Source organism: Lutjanus erythropterus, chromosome 2 (assembly GCF_056507025.1).
Source record: "Lutjanus erythropterus isolate fLutEry1 chromosome 2, fLutEry1.hap2, whole genome shotgun sequence".
Taxonomy (NCBI): Eukaryota; Metazoa; Chordata; class Actinopteri; order Lutjaniformes; family Lutjanidae; genus Lutjanus; species Lutjanus erythropterus.
In genome coordinates, this window is record NC_139318.1 from 32,051,361 (window position 1) to 32,067,622 (window position 16,262).

The following is a 16,262-nucleotide window of genomic DNA, read 5'->3' on the forward strand; positions in this document are numbered from 1 at the left end:
CTGGGTCGAATCCCAGAACACCTGACCAAGTCCACACGTTGTTTGCAAGCGTGATAATATTCTAACTTCATGCTTTGCTTTGCTGAGTGAGGAACCAGAAGCAGAGCACTCTGATTTTTTTTTTTTTTTTTTTACCACTCAGCTGGGAGAGCTTCTCATCTTTTAAAGCGCTCAGCTGTCCCAAACAGTCACACGCACACAGACATGCAGACCCGGGGCTGGGCCGGGTTGGACTGCTGGCATTACTCATCCCAGTGTCCCACCTGTTGGAGCCTCATTTGGAAAGTTAAGCATGTTAAGAACTGGACAACAGGGCTGCTAGATAAAGCTCGAAAGAGTCCAGAGGAGTTTTAAGCTGCAGGGAGTCCAGCTGACGGCGGACAACCACGTCTGTTTGACCAGAAGTGGAAGACAAGTTTAACGGTCAGTTGACAGTTTCTTCATGAATGTCCATCCAGAGTAATGATCTGCCCTCCCTTAATGATTTCTAACTTTCTTACTAACACTTGCTGGGAACATGTTAAGTGTTTGATCGCTGGATGTTTTCTTCTTCATGTCCGTAACATGTTTTCTAACATGCAGAGCAACTTGAGAAGGGAGTGACCCTCCGAACCGTCTGTGATGTGTTTGACATGTATCTTTTACCAGGTTACAAGTGAATCCTGTTTCCCCGGGTGAAAAATACATATGCTGAGTATATTCAGTTCTGATATACTTCAAGTTTGTTATGAATGTTTAATTAATTTTGTACTAAGTATATTTTTGTTGTTGTTAAATCACTGTGAAGCACAATTTTAAGTGTATTTAGTGTACTTTTATGTGCTAAAGTGGAACAGTTTCAAGTATACACTTAAAGTATATGACTGTGTATGAACTAATATACATGACCAATGAATGAAATGAAAGTTTACATTGTTTGTGCTACTTTTTTAAAGTGTACTGAAGAGCAGCTTTAAATAAACTTATATTGAAGTGCACATTTTGTAGATATACTAATAGTATCACAAAGGATTTAAACAATGATACTTCTTTTTATACTTCTACAAAATACATGCATTTACAATTTACAATACATTTACAATAAAGTGCACTTCTTGTAACTACACTTACACTTAAGTACGCTTATATACCAAGTTAAGTATTGCAGAATTATTTTATTTATTTTTAGTGCATTGAAGTTGCACTTAATGACATCCATTTTGAAGTACACTTTTTAAAAGTACACTTTAAATAAACTTAAAATTATGGCCAAAGTAAAAGTAAGTAACTAATAATAACTAATAATAATAATTTTGTATTCTTAATTATTTTTCTAATGCACTAAATGCAACTATTGTTTACTGAATTAACATATATTAAACTTTTTCAATTTGCGGGTAGTTCTGACAGATCTCAGGTTACTGGTTAATCATTAATTGTAAGTGAAGCAGAAGGGAGATGCTTTATTAAGAGACACCTACAGGGATTTCTTGAGAATCTCTTTGCAGCAGTAGAACTGATGCTGATGCTGTGTTTTGTGTCTACAGCGCCGTCTGCTGGTTCAGATTCTGAACATCGGGAGGAACTGAACTTAAGCTGACCAGACGCCATGGCTCAATATGACTCGTAAGTTCAGACAAGAATGAAATCTGATGCACGAATTACAAATGATTGTAAGTTTTTCATACTTTTAAGGTCAAGTTGACTCTGCTTGAGGTTGGTTTCTAATGCTTTAAAGACTTCACCAATCTCGTAATATCAGAAAATAATCTTAAAGAACTAAATTCAAATAAAATACACAGTTGGAAGTGATCAAATTGCTATCTGTTAGTGGAAAAATCAAAAGAAATGTCAGATTTTAGTAGAGAATAACAGAAAAAAAAACTATACCCCAGTATGTGACATCTGAGGCAGGCTCAGATACAGTGAGACCACCATGAGCCTGAAAAATGTTGGTCACAATTTGTCTTTCACATTCCAGTGTTTGCTTCTCTGTGTGACATTTGATATCCGATGTTGACAGGCTGGATGACAAGGACTCTGTGGATATTCATGACAACCCACCTCTGCCTGATAATGTGGTGAAAGAGGAGGACAACACGGTGAGACATCCAATATCCACAACTCAACATGTGGCGCACACACATCCACGAGACAGATATCCAAATAAACGGAAAACTGATCTGTCACTGTTAAGTAACTGAACAAAACATGATAAATGGCATGAGGAATTATTCATGTCTGATTGTGATCAATGTTAGAGCTCATATTTTATATGTTGTATATAATATATAAGGGCTGGTTCACCCAAATAATAATAATAAAAAAAAAACATATTTACTGTTGTCCCAAAGCATAAAAAGGAGGTGAACAGAATACTGTAGTGGTGCTTACAGCCTTAAAAACAGTCAACAGTAACTTGTTTTTCTAAAGTCTCTCTGGATAATCCTCTGATTTCATGAGAAATATTTCTTAAGTAAAAAGTATTTACACTGAAATCTTATCACAGTATGTTCTATTAATGACACCAAATATTTCAACAATTAAAATCTCCTCCTTATTTTAATGTGGTGGACAGATACATCTCAGACACAAATATCTCAAAACCTGATCAAAGCTGTGATTATCGAACACCTAAGAGGTGCACGTGATAATCTATGAAGGACCAAGACGGGAGCAGCAAAATGTCTGACCTGCATGTCAAGAATTCAGCACACAGTAAATTAAAAGAGGAAACTTAAAGCATGCAAGAATAGCCAATCTCTTTTTGACACTGAGTAAGTATATGTCTACCCCACTGAATATTCTTAAAAAAACAAAAACTTAACATTTTACTCTGTGATGTTGTTCTGAAAAATGTGTGTGTGTTTTTTTAAGAATTTCATGTGTGTGAAACCTTTATATCTCCAGTATCCAAAATCTTACATTTTCAACAATCTTCTCTCTCCCTCTCTCTCTCTCTTTTTTTAACATAAATATATGTATTGACTTTCTAGAGCAAAACAACATACAACACTTTCCATGTTACATAAACCCTCTAGTAAGAATAGTAGATGTGTCCAATCTAATATATTTCTTTTTGAAATATATTGTTTAGTTTAGTGTTTTTAAGTAATTTTAAGAAACATATTAAAGTAGGACCTTATGCCACAGTTGAGACATTACCACCTGATTCAGATGTGTGCACTTTCTGGCACTGAATGTTTTAGATTAATGGTTAAGATTTTAATTTAATTAATTCTATGTTTTATAATATGTTAAACAGTCTATTTTTCCAGCAAGATGGCAATGCATGAGGCTAGCCATCTCTGTTTTGCACTTTAAACATAGAAAAGATTATCATATTAAAGATGCTTAAAGTCCTGGGTCTATATTAACTGGTCAACAATCTGCTCTATATAAAATAGGCACTTGGCTGATGTGGAAATAAAAACTTCTGGTGCTGTTTGACAAAAAGGGATTTAGTTCCAGATTAACAAGAGCAGAATATGAAAATGGAGAGAAATCTTTAAGTCCAAACTTTCACTTTTAGCAGTTTGCTAAACGTGAGGCATAATTCTATGAACTGTAAAATACCACTGGATGAATATGAATTTTGGAGTGTGAACTGACCCTATTAACATTGATTTGCATTGATTCAGACACATTTCTTGAAACTGCTCATATGTTTAAATACTTGATTCAAAATGTTCAAGGTGTATTTATTTGTCACCTTGCAACTCAGGGTTGTACAACAAAATTTCATTCTAGTTCCCTTCCAGCTTCTCACAAAAACAGTGTTATATACAACACTTGGGTATAATACATGAGCTGAATGAATAATAACTATTTTGCAGGGACAGATTATAGACAGATATCACATCATCTGTTTTTCTGCTCTCTTGATTTGTGAAATATTGCCATGGTGGGTTTGAATAAATCAACTCTAAGCTGACGACTGCACTGAGGCATTGTGGGACTGTCGGTTTGTTTAGGAGTCCTGACAGCTAAATAGAGCTGCAGAGTGACGGTGCTGTAATGTGTGAACTGTCCCTGGTATTATCAGTTATTGTAGTGTAAATCCACAGCCTGGCGGCTGCAGGACACCTCTAATCCTGCCAGTGATGGAGAGTCGGAGCCAGTTCGGTCTGTCAGGCATCCCTCTGAGTGTGTGTGTGTGTGTGTGTGTATACAAAGCTGTGAATGTGTGTGTGACATCCTTATGGCTCTGTTTGACTAGATTGCAGTATATTTAGGTGGAGCGATGTCAAGCTTTGTTACATTCAGTTGGGAATTCTGCTGGTCTCCGTTGAAGGCTATTTTGAGATCTAAGCCCTTTCAGTCTGTCCCACCTGTGGTTTGTGTGTGTGTGTGTGTGTGTGTGTGTGTGTGTGTGTGTGTGTGTGTGTGTGTGTGTGTGTTTGTGTGTGTGTGTGAGTGTGCGTGCATGAAAAACTCCCAGTATCATGCAGGATTACTTTATGACTTTAATTTATGAATTTGAGCAAAATAAAAGCATAAAAAGACGCACATTAGTCTTGATAAGTGTGTGTTTGATGTCATTATTCAGAGATCTGGCTCTACAGTTTGTGTGAACACCAGACAGACTCCATATGACTCAGACCGGAGGGCGGTTCAGTATTAATAGAATCATTCTCATATAGATGTGTCAGGCTGTGGGCGGTGGAGGATACTGTTTGGATTAAATAAAAACAATGCAGTGCATCTCAAAACTGAATCGTTAAGGAGGGTTTATTCAGTTCGTTTAGACTTCTGAAGTATCCGCCGCTGCACCACCTGACTACAGAGCAGCACCTTTCCTCAGGTTAAAGTCTGCCTCCATAAATAATAGTTTATTTTGATGACTTATTTGCTCATTCATTTATACAGTGTTTGTTTTATGAGTAATATAAAGGGACAATAACTTGCATGTCGTTGCACAACCCTGTGTTGTACAATGATGTATAAACGAACCTTGCAGGCTTCCTTAAAAACACAGTGGCTGATAAAGGTGGGACCGAGTTATTGTTATGTAAGTCATAAGTAAGTCTCGAGTCCTTGCCCTCAAGACAGACAAGTCCCAAGTCAAATCCAAGTCCTAAATTATGAGTTTTGTAATGTGATGCCATTTTAACAACACAGCCTCGACTTAATCTTTTTTTTTGTGCAACTTGAAATGTCAAACAAAGTTGGATGTTTTTTAGTTCGCTCAGTTGGTCATTTTCAAACATTTTCAAAGCATTTTGTCGACTACTGCGTAGTTTTTTGTACATGAATGAAATGATCTTTGATCTAATTTTTTTCAACTGGAGCTCAGTAAAGTAACATTAGTTCTTGTACTTTTCTCCTGCAACTTTGAATGGATGCCGTCAGATTGGTTCAAACAGAGTCCAAGTCATGTGACTCGAGTCCAAACCTCTGCCTGCAGATAAAGCTGTGTATGATATACATCAGTGTTTCCTTAATGGCGTGCTGCGCCTGGACTTGCCGTGAGGCCACGGGATTTTGTGACAACCACACATTATTACTAAAACTGTAACCAAAAGTAATGAATGAATTTTTAATTTGCTATATTATTACTTTGTACCCACTCGTCTCCCAAAACAGACAAACTTTCCATCAAAGTGAACCACAGTTTTCACCACTTAAGGCCTGTATTTTATGCCTTATTTTTCCGACATGTAAGAACTCTTCCTCTGATTGGCTAGCAATTAATGCCTCGATTCTTTAGGTTGGTTAAGGTTAGGGACAAGTTAGGATTAGCCAATCAGAGGCAAAATATATAATTAATAATGTTGTGATAGCTTGGTTAAAATGGGTGTGTTGGGATATTTTGTTTTGTAAATGTTTACAGAGAGAGAGATTAGAGCTATAACACTTGTTACAGAAGTTATTTTTCATGGACATGAATACAGGTGAGCCCAGTCTACTGTTATGTCCACTGTGTTTCATGTTAAATGATCTTTTTGTGTTTTGTCTTAATGTGTCTCTGAACCTCCTTCTTCACCTTTATCTCCAGCTGTATTTCGTCTATGATGAGGAGGTAGAGGAGGAAGATAAAGATGAACCACCTCCTGCGGAACCAGTCAAACCAGTCAACGACAGACCTCACAAGTTCAAGGACCACTACTGCAAAAAACCGAAGTTTTGTGACGTCTGTGCACGCATGATAGTTTGTACGTCTCTTTTGTTCTTCTGCAAAATAAGTAGACTTCAGTGCATCATGATCATTTAAAAATGTACTTTTTTAAATGTGATTTTTGTTTTTTCCCCCTTTAGTAAACAATAAGTTTGCACTGAGATGTAAGAACTGCAAAACCAGCATCCACCACCAGTGTCAGTCCTACGTTGAGTTCCAGAGGTGTTTTGGCAAAATTGTGAGCTTCGTATTACAGAGTACTGCTGGTTTTAATTCAAAATTCCTCTACAGAGATTTTATTGGTTCAGATATTTAGAGTACATGTTCCTGTCTGCTCTTCTTTTAGCCTCCAGGATTCAGACGAGCCTACAGCTCTCCTCTCTACAGCAGTCAGCAGAATGCCACAGTCTCACAGCTGCTGCCCTTCTGTGAGTCCAACATTTTTATACATAAACAGAAATTCCACCTTAAAACCAAATCAAACATTCTTTGTCTTAATCTTGGACATTCATTTTGGTAAATATTACCTTATACATCACATGTATGTAGACTTGCACACAGGAAGTTCATTTTTATCAGCTTAAATTGTTATTTGTATGAATGCTGATATGAACATTTCTGTCCACTTTTTCCACTTCGACTCATTAATGTTTTCTTGTTCAAAAGCTGCAAAAGGTGGTATTAGTATCATATCAGGTATTCAGATTAGTCTTTAGGAAAAACTGGCTCACAAAATCAAATGTAACACATTGAGGGTTATGAGTGGGAACTAAATACATATGAATGAAATATCTAAATAAATGAATAGATAAACAAGTTACACAATGGATAAATTGTAAAAGTATATATAAATAAACAATAAGCAATAATAAAACATTTATTTATTATATAATTATATATTTAATAATTTATTTAAGCACTTCATTATTTGTATGTATTATATATTTTATTCAGCCCTTAAAATCCTCTACAGTAATCATCAATTTTACTGCTGTTTCAGTAAAATTGATCAGTGATTCTTTCTGTCGTCCCTGTTTATTGATTGGCAGCACAGTCAAACCGCACTGATCCTGTGTTTGAGACTCTGCGCATCGGTGTGATCATGGCCAACAAGGAGCGTAAGAAAGGGTCAGAGGACAAGAAGAATGTGAGTGTGAATGCACTAAAGACACTTCATAGAGCTGTCATCAGATAGTAGTTATTACACACACAATGAGACCCTGATTTAAACAAGACTCTAGGTCATCAGGTTTGAATTATTTCCTATAAATGTTTATCTGATGTCACAGTAATTGTTTTACTCACCCCTTTCTCCTACTGTCCTCTTCAAATTAATTTTTATGCTTATTTAATCCGGCTTTAAGCACAATTCAGTTATAAAATCTGTTACAGGGGGTTCAGTATAAATGTATATCTGCCGTTTATCCTGAATTGTTCAGATGATGATGATGATGGAGGATGATGACTCCCAGCCCAAACAGGAGGATGAAGGAGGTGAAGGAGGTAAGTACATGCAGCAGCTGTCAGTATCGGAAAGGGTAGAGAGATACAATATCCTGTTTGACAAGTTTAACTTCATGTTCCAGGTTCAGGACCTTTGCTATATGCCACCTCACTCGCTCTCTACGACGCCATGCTCGCTGTTTCTCTTTAATGTTTACCAAAAACCCGACAAAGGTCCCTGTTAAATAAAAATCATGACACTATGCAGATCTTCTTTCTCACTGTTACATTCAGTTTGTTTTTTGGTCCAGCCCTTGTAAAGTTTTTTGGTAGAAGCAGAAATACCATCAAATGTTCTCCACAGTAATGGAGATGCAGGATGAAGGTGAATAATATTCTCTCTGTTTGTTTGTTTGTCTCATTTTTATCATGTTGTGTATCAGCAAACACAGAAGGAGACAAAAAAGGAGACAAGGCTCCTGCTGATGACAAGGTCAGAGATGATGATGATGTTGATGGTGATGATGACGATGATATCAGTGAAAAACATCACAATATGAATGACAATAATAATGGCAAACAAGATTATAATTGATGAATGTGAAACACTAACTGCAATGAAGGTATGGATGGATTACTGAACAAGCCTACTGGGCACAGGACCAGTGACTCAAGTAGTCAGAGGGTCGGTGGTCCAGAGTCTGAGTCTGAAGTGACAGTGACATTTTTTGCAGGAAACTCAATCAAACGATTACAAAATAATTCACGGCAACTGCAGAAAGGCACAAGATGATTGCAATGAGTTCTGCAATGAACAAAATAGACACAAAATGATAAAAAAAAAAAAAAACACACACACGACCAAAATGAGAGACACACAAAAAAAAGACACAAAACAACTGCAATGCAACTGCAACTAGACACACAGTAACTAAAAAGAGATAGATAACAACTACAAAAAGACACAAAATGGCCACAAGGAGATGCAAAATGACAGGAATAATGTTTAATCTGTTTGTCTCGCTCCTGTTGGAGGGCTACGAAGCCTTTCATCAGACTATGTCTGTGCCCAGAGGCCCCCTGTCTCATAATCCATCCATGGACAGAGATACTTCCTTAATACTGGTGATGTAAAGTCAGTACTATGCTTTGTGTGTTTGTCTTTATCAGACTAAAAAGCCTCAGCCCGGGAAGATCGGTGTGTTCAGTCAGTCTCACTACTATCTGGCTCTGTACCGCTTCAAAGCCATAGAGAAAGACGACCTGGATGTTCAGTAAGTTCCTCTCCACACCTTCAATCATCCCTCCGAGTGTCTCTTTCTGCTTGACTTACTAACACACTCGCTTGAGTAATCAGCTAATATTTAAATATTAAAATCTTAAAAATAATCACATCCTGTTTGTTCCTTAGTGCTGGTGACCGCATCACAGTAATAGATGACTCCAACGAGGAGTGGTGGAGGGTGAGTTCCAGATTTGGTTTCTAATTTTACTCACACTGATGTCGAGGTGATTATTTCAGTCATGTCTGCTCTCCAAACGTTATGACATTTTACAGACATCCAGATGGCTTGAGGATCAATTAAGGAGGTTTTGGTCATAATGTAGGTCTGGGATTTTTGCCATTAGTTGATTATCTTTTCTTTTTTCCTTTGAGCCTGGACAATCATGGTCCGTTCATGTGCTGCACGGAAGCTGCACGGCTACTTTATAGAACATTGTGTTCAGTATTTATGTTGTAAAGTTAATCAGCAATCAAAGGGCAAAAAATTTAAGGTAAACTGCGAGACTAAGAGCTGCAATCTGAAATGTTGAACCTCTATTTCAAAGTGATACTCTTTAAAAGGTCAGGAACATAAATTAATCGTTTGCAGCATCTGAACAAAAGGGCAAATAAGCTTATATATTTTATAGTAAGCTGTTTGATTCAGACTGACATCTGAGTGAATGGACATCACACTGCTGCGGTGTCACTGGCCAGTACATTAAATTTTCTGTACTGTAAGAAACTATAAAAAACATTGTGGCTCTGTTATAATTCTCTCAAACTATCTGCCAAAATTACATTCTGAATAAATCTGGAACAGCAGATAGATCATTCATTTACTTCTTTAGACTGTTAGTCTAAAAGCTTACAGATGTAAATTAGGCAAAATTAGGCATTTTGCTAAACTCTCATAAATCCCTGTTCACATCTTTTATTTCTATACTCATGTTCATTAATGTGCAGTGTGCTTATCAAATAAACAAATGAAGAAAAGTAAAGTAAATAGTTGTCTTGGCCAGGTGTGACTGAACACTCTCCAGAATAAATTCTTGTAGGTGAAACTGTGTGTGAGACGAGGCTACCACACCTGCAGCTTTGTCTTCCACAGTGATTGTTGTTGTCTCCTTCATCATCCTGCCAACTGTTTCTGTCAGTCGCTCAGGTTTCACAGCCGCACTGAACAATGTGTAAACTTGATGTTCACATTGTGCAATCTAGGAAATCTACATTTAAAGTTTCTGCCTCACCAGGGGAAGATCAGAGAGAGGACGGGCTTCATACCTGCCAACTACATCATCCGAGTGAGGGCGGGAGAGAGGGTCTACAAGGTGACACGCTCCTTTGTCGGCAACAGAGAGATGGGCCAAATCACTCTGAAGAAAGACCAGGTTAACACGTGATTAAGTTTGTGGAGACTTACCCATAACCACTACACGCCTAACTCTAACCAGCTAACTGGTCTTCTGGTCTGAAATGTGTCCCAAAAAATGAAGTCATCACCACAAATAACAACCATAACAAATAACACCATTATTTAAAAGTAAATTAGAATAAAACACATTGTGATTTCCACTTTAATTAATTAAAAATAGTGTTGTTATTCATTTAAATACAGTCATCATGTGAGGTAACATGACAGCTATGAAACACACACACATGAATACACACACAAGCATGCGTCATGCCGACATGAAGAGACCAATGTTTCACTATCAGTGATTTATGTTCAGTCAGTAACATCTAACCTCGTTCAACCTCGCAGCTGCTTAAATTTAACCCTCGCTGTAAATTAACCTGAAACCCGACTTTAAATTCTTGTTCCTTATGCGAAGACATGAAAACTATTCAGCGGCGTGCTTTGCTGTCAGCTACAGTGTCTTTACTCTGTTACCACCATGTGGTGCCAAACTCGGCTACACATAGTGGCTTTAACAAATCAGCATAGCAGGGTTTTTTTTTTAAGTTTTCAAGTGCTAGATCCTGATTTTGTACACACTCTTCAAAATCTTTTCACACTTTTTCTCCAGAAACCTCAACTTGACACACTTAAATCTACTCAAAGGGTGGGGGGTGGTACTTCACTTTCATGGTAGATGGTAGATGGTATTTTGTTCTTCCTCAGCTGGAGTTTCCACAGCAGAGATACAATATGTTAAAACTGAGATTATATCATTTGCTCCAGTGTTTACTCAAATGTTGTGAAAAAATTCCTCCCACAGGCTCCAAATGCACTGCGCTGCACATCTCAAATATTGATGCGCAGATTAATTTTAGCTCAAAATTATTGTGTGCTTTCAATAGATTTCTTGTTGTGTGCCAACTAGCACCGGTATAGATTATTTTGTTGAGAATAAAGTTGAAATGTTGAGAATAAGTTTAGCATTAATGCCAGGCATAAGAAAAAATAAATAATCAGAGTAAGAAGAAGTAAAGAGAAGTAAAGTAAAGTTGAAATGGCATGTCAATTTTACTCTTGACATTTCAAATTTAGTTCTTTTCATCTCATGCCTGGCACTAATACTCTTCGGTACATCAAGGAAAACATCACCCACACTTGCCTAAGGTAATTAAAAATTGTCCCGGTCTAACAGTTTAACAGTGTTCATTGTGTGTGTCCTCAGATTGTGGTGAAGAAAGGTGAAGAGGTAAACGGCTACCTGAAGGTCAGTACAGGACGGAAACTCGGCTTCTTCCCCGCCAACCTGCTGCAGGAGATTTGAGGAGGACCGGCGGGCAACACATCAAACTCAGCATCAGCGCCTGTGGCAGACTCGCTTGTTCTTGATCCAAAGCAGCAATATCACTTTATACTTGAATTTACAACACACGTTTTTTGGGTTTTTTTTTTTTTTTTTTTTTTTTGCTTTGCTCATTTGTAAACTTCACACATGACCTTAAAAGCTTGAGTGCAGAATATATTGTGATGAATGGTTATGGTTATAATGGTTTATGGTTTGGTCCACACAAACTAGTAAACTGAATATTACCGCGGTTGAGGACATTTTATTCTGCTCAAGTGTTTACACATCATCAACATGAGTGTGCAGAACGCAGGTCACTTCACTGATTTTATTTTTTTTTAGCATATTTTGTATCTGATGTAGTGGCACTGCAGCTGTGTGCAGCTTCAGTGTACATTGTGTATTAGGTATGCATTTGTGATTACCATTAAAGGTCGGTTTGGAAATTATGTCAGCTCCTCCTGTTCAGTTGCTCTGATGTTCAGTAAAAATGTTTTTGGACATTTTGTGCCACCACTGAAGAGACCAAGAGCAGAAACTCTCCAAGGAGGAAAAGTTAGACTAATGGTTATCTGTGTTTGTCCTCACTTTAAATCTTTGTTTTTTAACTGTCATCCTTGCTTTTGCTTCATCTGAGGCATCAGAAACTTTTCTTGGTCACTGTAGCCTACTGTGTCACTATTGCTGCTGCTCCCTTCAGCTCTGGCAACCCAATCATTGCTAGCTGCATCACTACAGGCGAAATATAAAGAGGTTCTCAGTAGAACCCCCTGAATGTGTTCTAGATTAAACCCCTGCGATTTACACAGGTGTATGGTAGAACACCTTTGGTGGGTTCTAGATAAAACTTTCCATCAGTTACCCTCATGACAGCAGTGGGAAAAAAAAAAAACTTTCTTAGATGAACTTTATTTGAGTTTCATTATACAGACTTGTTATTTGTGTAGAAGAAGTGTCAAGAGAGGTGAATCTGTAAAAAAAAAAATTCTGAATTTGTCATCACTTAGTCATTGGCATCATTCATAGTGAAGGGAAGAATGGCTTTCATTTCCTTACATGTCAGGGAGCAAATGAGAGATTCAAACGAGACGGAGGCATTTCCAGAACTTCAAAAGGATGCAGAGCTATTTTCTGTAGCTACCCTGAGTGCAGTGTAATTAGCCATAGGAAACACTGTGGGGATGGGTTGCTATGTAAAGGGACGGCTCAGAGATCAGGAATGCAGAGAATGGCATCTGTAGGTCTGAAGAGATATTTCATTACATGCCTGAATAACTGGACACCTAGACAGACAGACACAGGTTCACTTCTGTTTCAATCTTAGAAACAAAGGCTCCAAAAGGGTTCTTTTTAAAGTAAGGGTTTGTCAAGGGTTCTTTGTAAGATGATTGTGCCATAATATCAAAGGGTTCTTAGCAGATCCCCTTGGGTGGATTCTAGATAAAACCTTTGGAATATAAAAGGGTTCCTGGCAGAACACACCCGGGTGTGTTCTAGATAAAACCCTTTAATGCTTGTACTTTCATTTTTATAGATCAGATTGATTTTTCATTACGTCTGTGTTTGTGTTTGTGTTTGTCTCTTTCTCTCCCTCTCACACTCATCCACCTCGTCCGAATGCAGATGATGAGCTCCCTGGTCACGCCTCCTTCCTTCTCTGTTGTCTGTCAAGAGGAAAGGAGCAGCGTGGCCCGGGCAGGTAGCGCCGCCAGGCTTCAGCAGTCCTCTGATTGGACAACAGAGCACCCCTTCAGACACGGGTCACTTCCTCCTGGGAAACAGCCTCTGCTTCATGCCGCTCTGGACCGAGGGACCGCGTGGAAGATATCACAGCTGCCATGTTGTCATTCCCGACCCCCTGACCCTGCCACTCCAGACAGGCAGGACGGAGGAGGGTTGCCAAAATGTTTGTGGATTTCTGTGGGTGGATGATTTTATATGTGTGTGTCTGTATATACTGTATATATGCGCCAGAGGGCAAGGGCATGGAGGGGGCGACGGCATGATGCTGGGGCAATGAATATGTTCAGTTCAGGAGAATTTCATTTTTAGTTGAGACACCACATCGACAGCAAAACTTCTGCGGGTAAACTTTGAGTTGTATTTGAATTTTATTTACTTTCTCACATTATAATCAAACAAAAAATATAATTGAAATTGAAATGTACTAAATGTGTTTAATGGATATAAAAAGAAACAACATTCATAGTTAATGAATCAACTCAAGGTTCACTTTCTCACTTGTTCTGCTCATGCAAAGGTAGCCTTCAGGCCTTTCTGACAGAAAGCCTTTCCAACACATGATAAACAGTATATAATAACCCAAACCATAATCTTTTCCAAAATCAAACCAAGTAATAATAATATATCAATAATAAGTTACACATGGGAGTTGAAGCCCCGTCTCTTGTCGCTCCTTATATTGCCACACAATTTCCTGAATCCTTTCTGTCAGAAAGACTTGAAGGCTTCCCATGTGCGCTTGCTCTGGAGCTTTTAGCAGTATCCCATGGTCCCCAAGAGCAAATTGAGTTTGCTCCGTTGCCATGGAAACATTCTACACGTGTTCAGACCTTTGCACGATTCTGAACCTCTGCGTCTTCACATCCAGGTTGGCTTGAAAGTCGAGCTCAGCAGTTCATTCTCAACCATGGAAACAGTTTGAAAGTACATGCACGTCTCCATGGAAACTAGTTGAGCTGTCAAGCTCAGGTTTCACAATGCCAAAGACATATGTAATAAGAAAAGCCAGGAAGACATCATTAGTTAAAGGAGTTAAAGGACCAGTGTGTAGGATTTTGTAGACTCCAGTTTTGAAGCCACAACTTTGGCATTATGGTGGCCACCATCTTGTTTTTTCACAACTAGAGCACGTGCAGTACTGTTGAGAGTGTGGAGCTGGTGGGTGGCATACTTTGACTTGGGCAGTGTTAGGTTCAACCGGAAATAAAGGTGGATTGGCTGGCCACAAAATTTCTTGTATTACAACAAAACAGAACATTAAACATTTTAGACAAGAAACAGGCGATGTAGTAACAGAATCTTGATCTATATTTGATCAACACTGTAGAGATTTACAGTTTGAGTTTCCAGAGCCCTGTGTGTTGTACTGGACGGAATCACTGAGAATGACTTGTGAACTACAATGTAGCCCTGCCCTAAAGCATGTTCTTATTGTCTATTTTACTCCAAATGAGACCATAATTTACTAAATTAACACCATGTTGTATAGGAGAAGACTTGAAACTAGTCACTGATACTTTAAACTCATTAGAAAACTGTTGAGGTCATACATCAAGGGAGAAGTAGCATCATTTTGCTATAAGAGTCCATACAATCTGACTTCTTTTTGCAGCCAGTGGAATCGCCCCCTTCCACATTAACTTCCCTTTTCAGGCCTCAAAGCTGTTCACTATTAAATATACTTGCAGATAGAAAACACAGAAAACAGCACCTACGTTGGTCACAAAAATCACAAAAGGCTACTGAGCTACTGTAGAAACATGGCAGCTGGCTTGCAAGACAGAGGAAATTTGCTGTTTGTTAACATGGAAGCCTCATTAGAAGAGGCCCTGCTCCCTCTGTGCATATAAACAGCTCATTCTAAGATTGAATTAACACAAAGATTATTATTATTATTATTATTTTAAGGTGATTATACACTAATGAAACCATACTTATGGCTATCACATCTTATACACTGGACCTCAAACTTGGCATCTGTTAGAAAGACGTTTGGGCAGATAAAAAAAAATACCAAGTGCATAAAAACAGGTTTTCACAAACCAATTTTCATAACAGTCAGTAATATTGCAGGACATTTAGGCCATCAGAAAATGCATTAATATTTTGAACACTATTTAACTAAATAAATTAATAAATTAATTAAACAGAATTGATAAGTAAAAGTAAAAGATCTCAGTTCTAATTCTTTTAAGAACCAGCAAGGTGCAATAAAGAGAAGTAAAGAAAAAGAGTCAAAAGATTACATGAAAAAGCTGAATTTTCACATGTAAAATCAAGATGTATTGCAGCAAATATATCACAGAATTAGAATGTGTTGTACTGAAACACTGTTTACGTGTCATGATAATTTTACCCAACAGAGGTCCCTGTTGTACCAGTTATAGAGCAAAGCACGCTGAAATTCTCACTTAACCAACTTCACACACCTCGGGGACCCTCTGTGTGTTTATTGTGAGTAACAGTGAATCTGTCGTACTGTCTGTCCGGGCCAAAGGATCACAGGCTTGAGACAGGGAGGAAATTTGTTCATTTTAAGTTTAATGATCATGTATTTTTAAATAGCTGTGCAGAGGTTCCGGTCTGATTAATTTGATCAAAAAATCATAATCGATCCCACATTTCCATGGTGTTCAGGTTATTTTCTGTCCATACAACCAGATGTAGGCATTTGATAGGCTGTAATCAGTATCAGCAGTGATTAAATTACAGTAAAAACTTCCATAATTCCCCTCTTCTTAATATGTGATTCTGAGGTGTTAAGTATCACACCCACGGGTGCAGTTTGAGGCCAGATACAGCTTGTCACTTCAATGCAGAACATGTGTGACATGTCATTTTCTGCACATTTGCACAGCATTATACAGCGCTGTGAGGGAATACAAGTTTGCGAGGTGTCAAACTGCACTTATGGATGTGCAGAAAGTGACGCATCCCTTTTTAAGAGTGCAGCCTCTGCATCATCTCATTG

The 16,262-nt window shown here is 38.1% G+C and overlaps 1 protein-coding gene across 1 annotated transcript; it reads left to right on the plus strand.

Annotated features, from left to right (window-relative positions):
• The first annotated feature begins 213 nt into the window (after positions 1 to 213).
• Positions 214 to 11,633, plus strand: LOC146331958 (SH3 and cysteine-rich domain-containing protein 3-like). The gene is made up of 13 exons (XM_084745382.1): positions 214 to 423; positions 1,527 to 1,605; positions 2,003 to 2,081; positions 5,978 to 6,134; positions 6,238 to 6,335; positions 6,444 to 6,525; positions 7,147 to 7,244; positions 7,537 to 7,600; positions 7,984 to 8,033; positions 8,711 to 8,814; positions 8,952 to 9,003; positions 10,058 to 10,195; positions 11,429 to 11,633. The coding sequence occupies exons 2-13, from the start codon at positions 1,589 to 1,591 to the stop codon at positions 11,525 to 11,527; spliced, it is 1,038 nt and encodes a 345-aa protein (XP_084601508.1). The 5' UTR covers positions 214 to 423; positions 1,527 to 1,588; the 3' UTR covers positions 11,528 to 11,633.
• Positions 11,634 to 16,262: the final 4,629 nt, after the last annotated feature.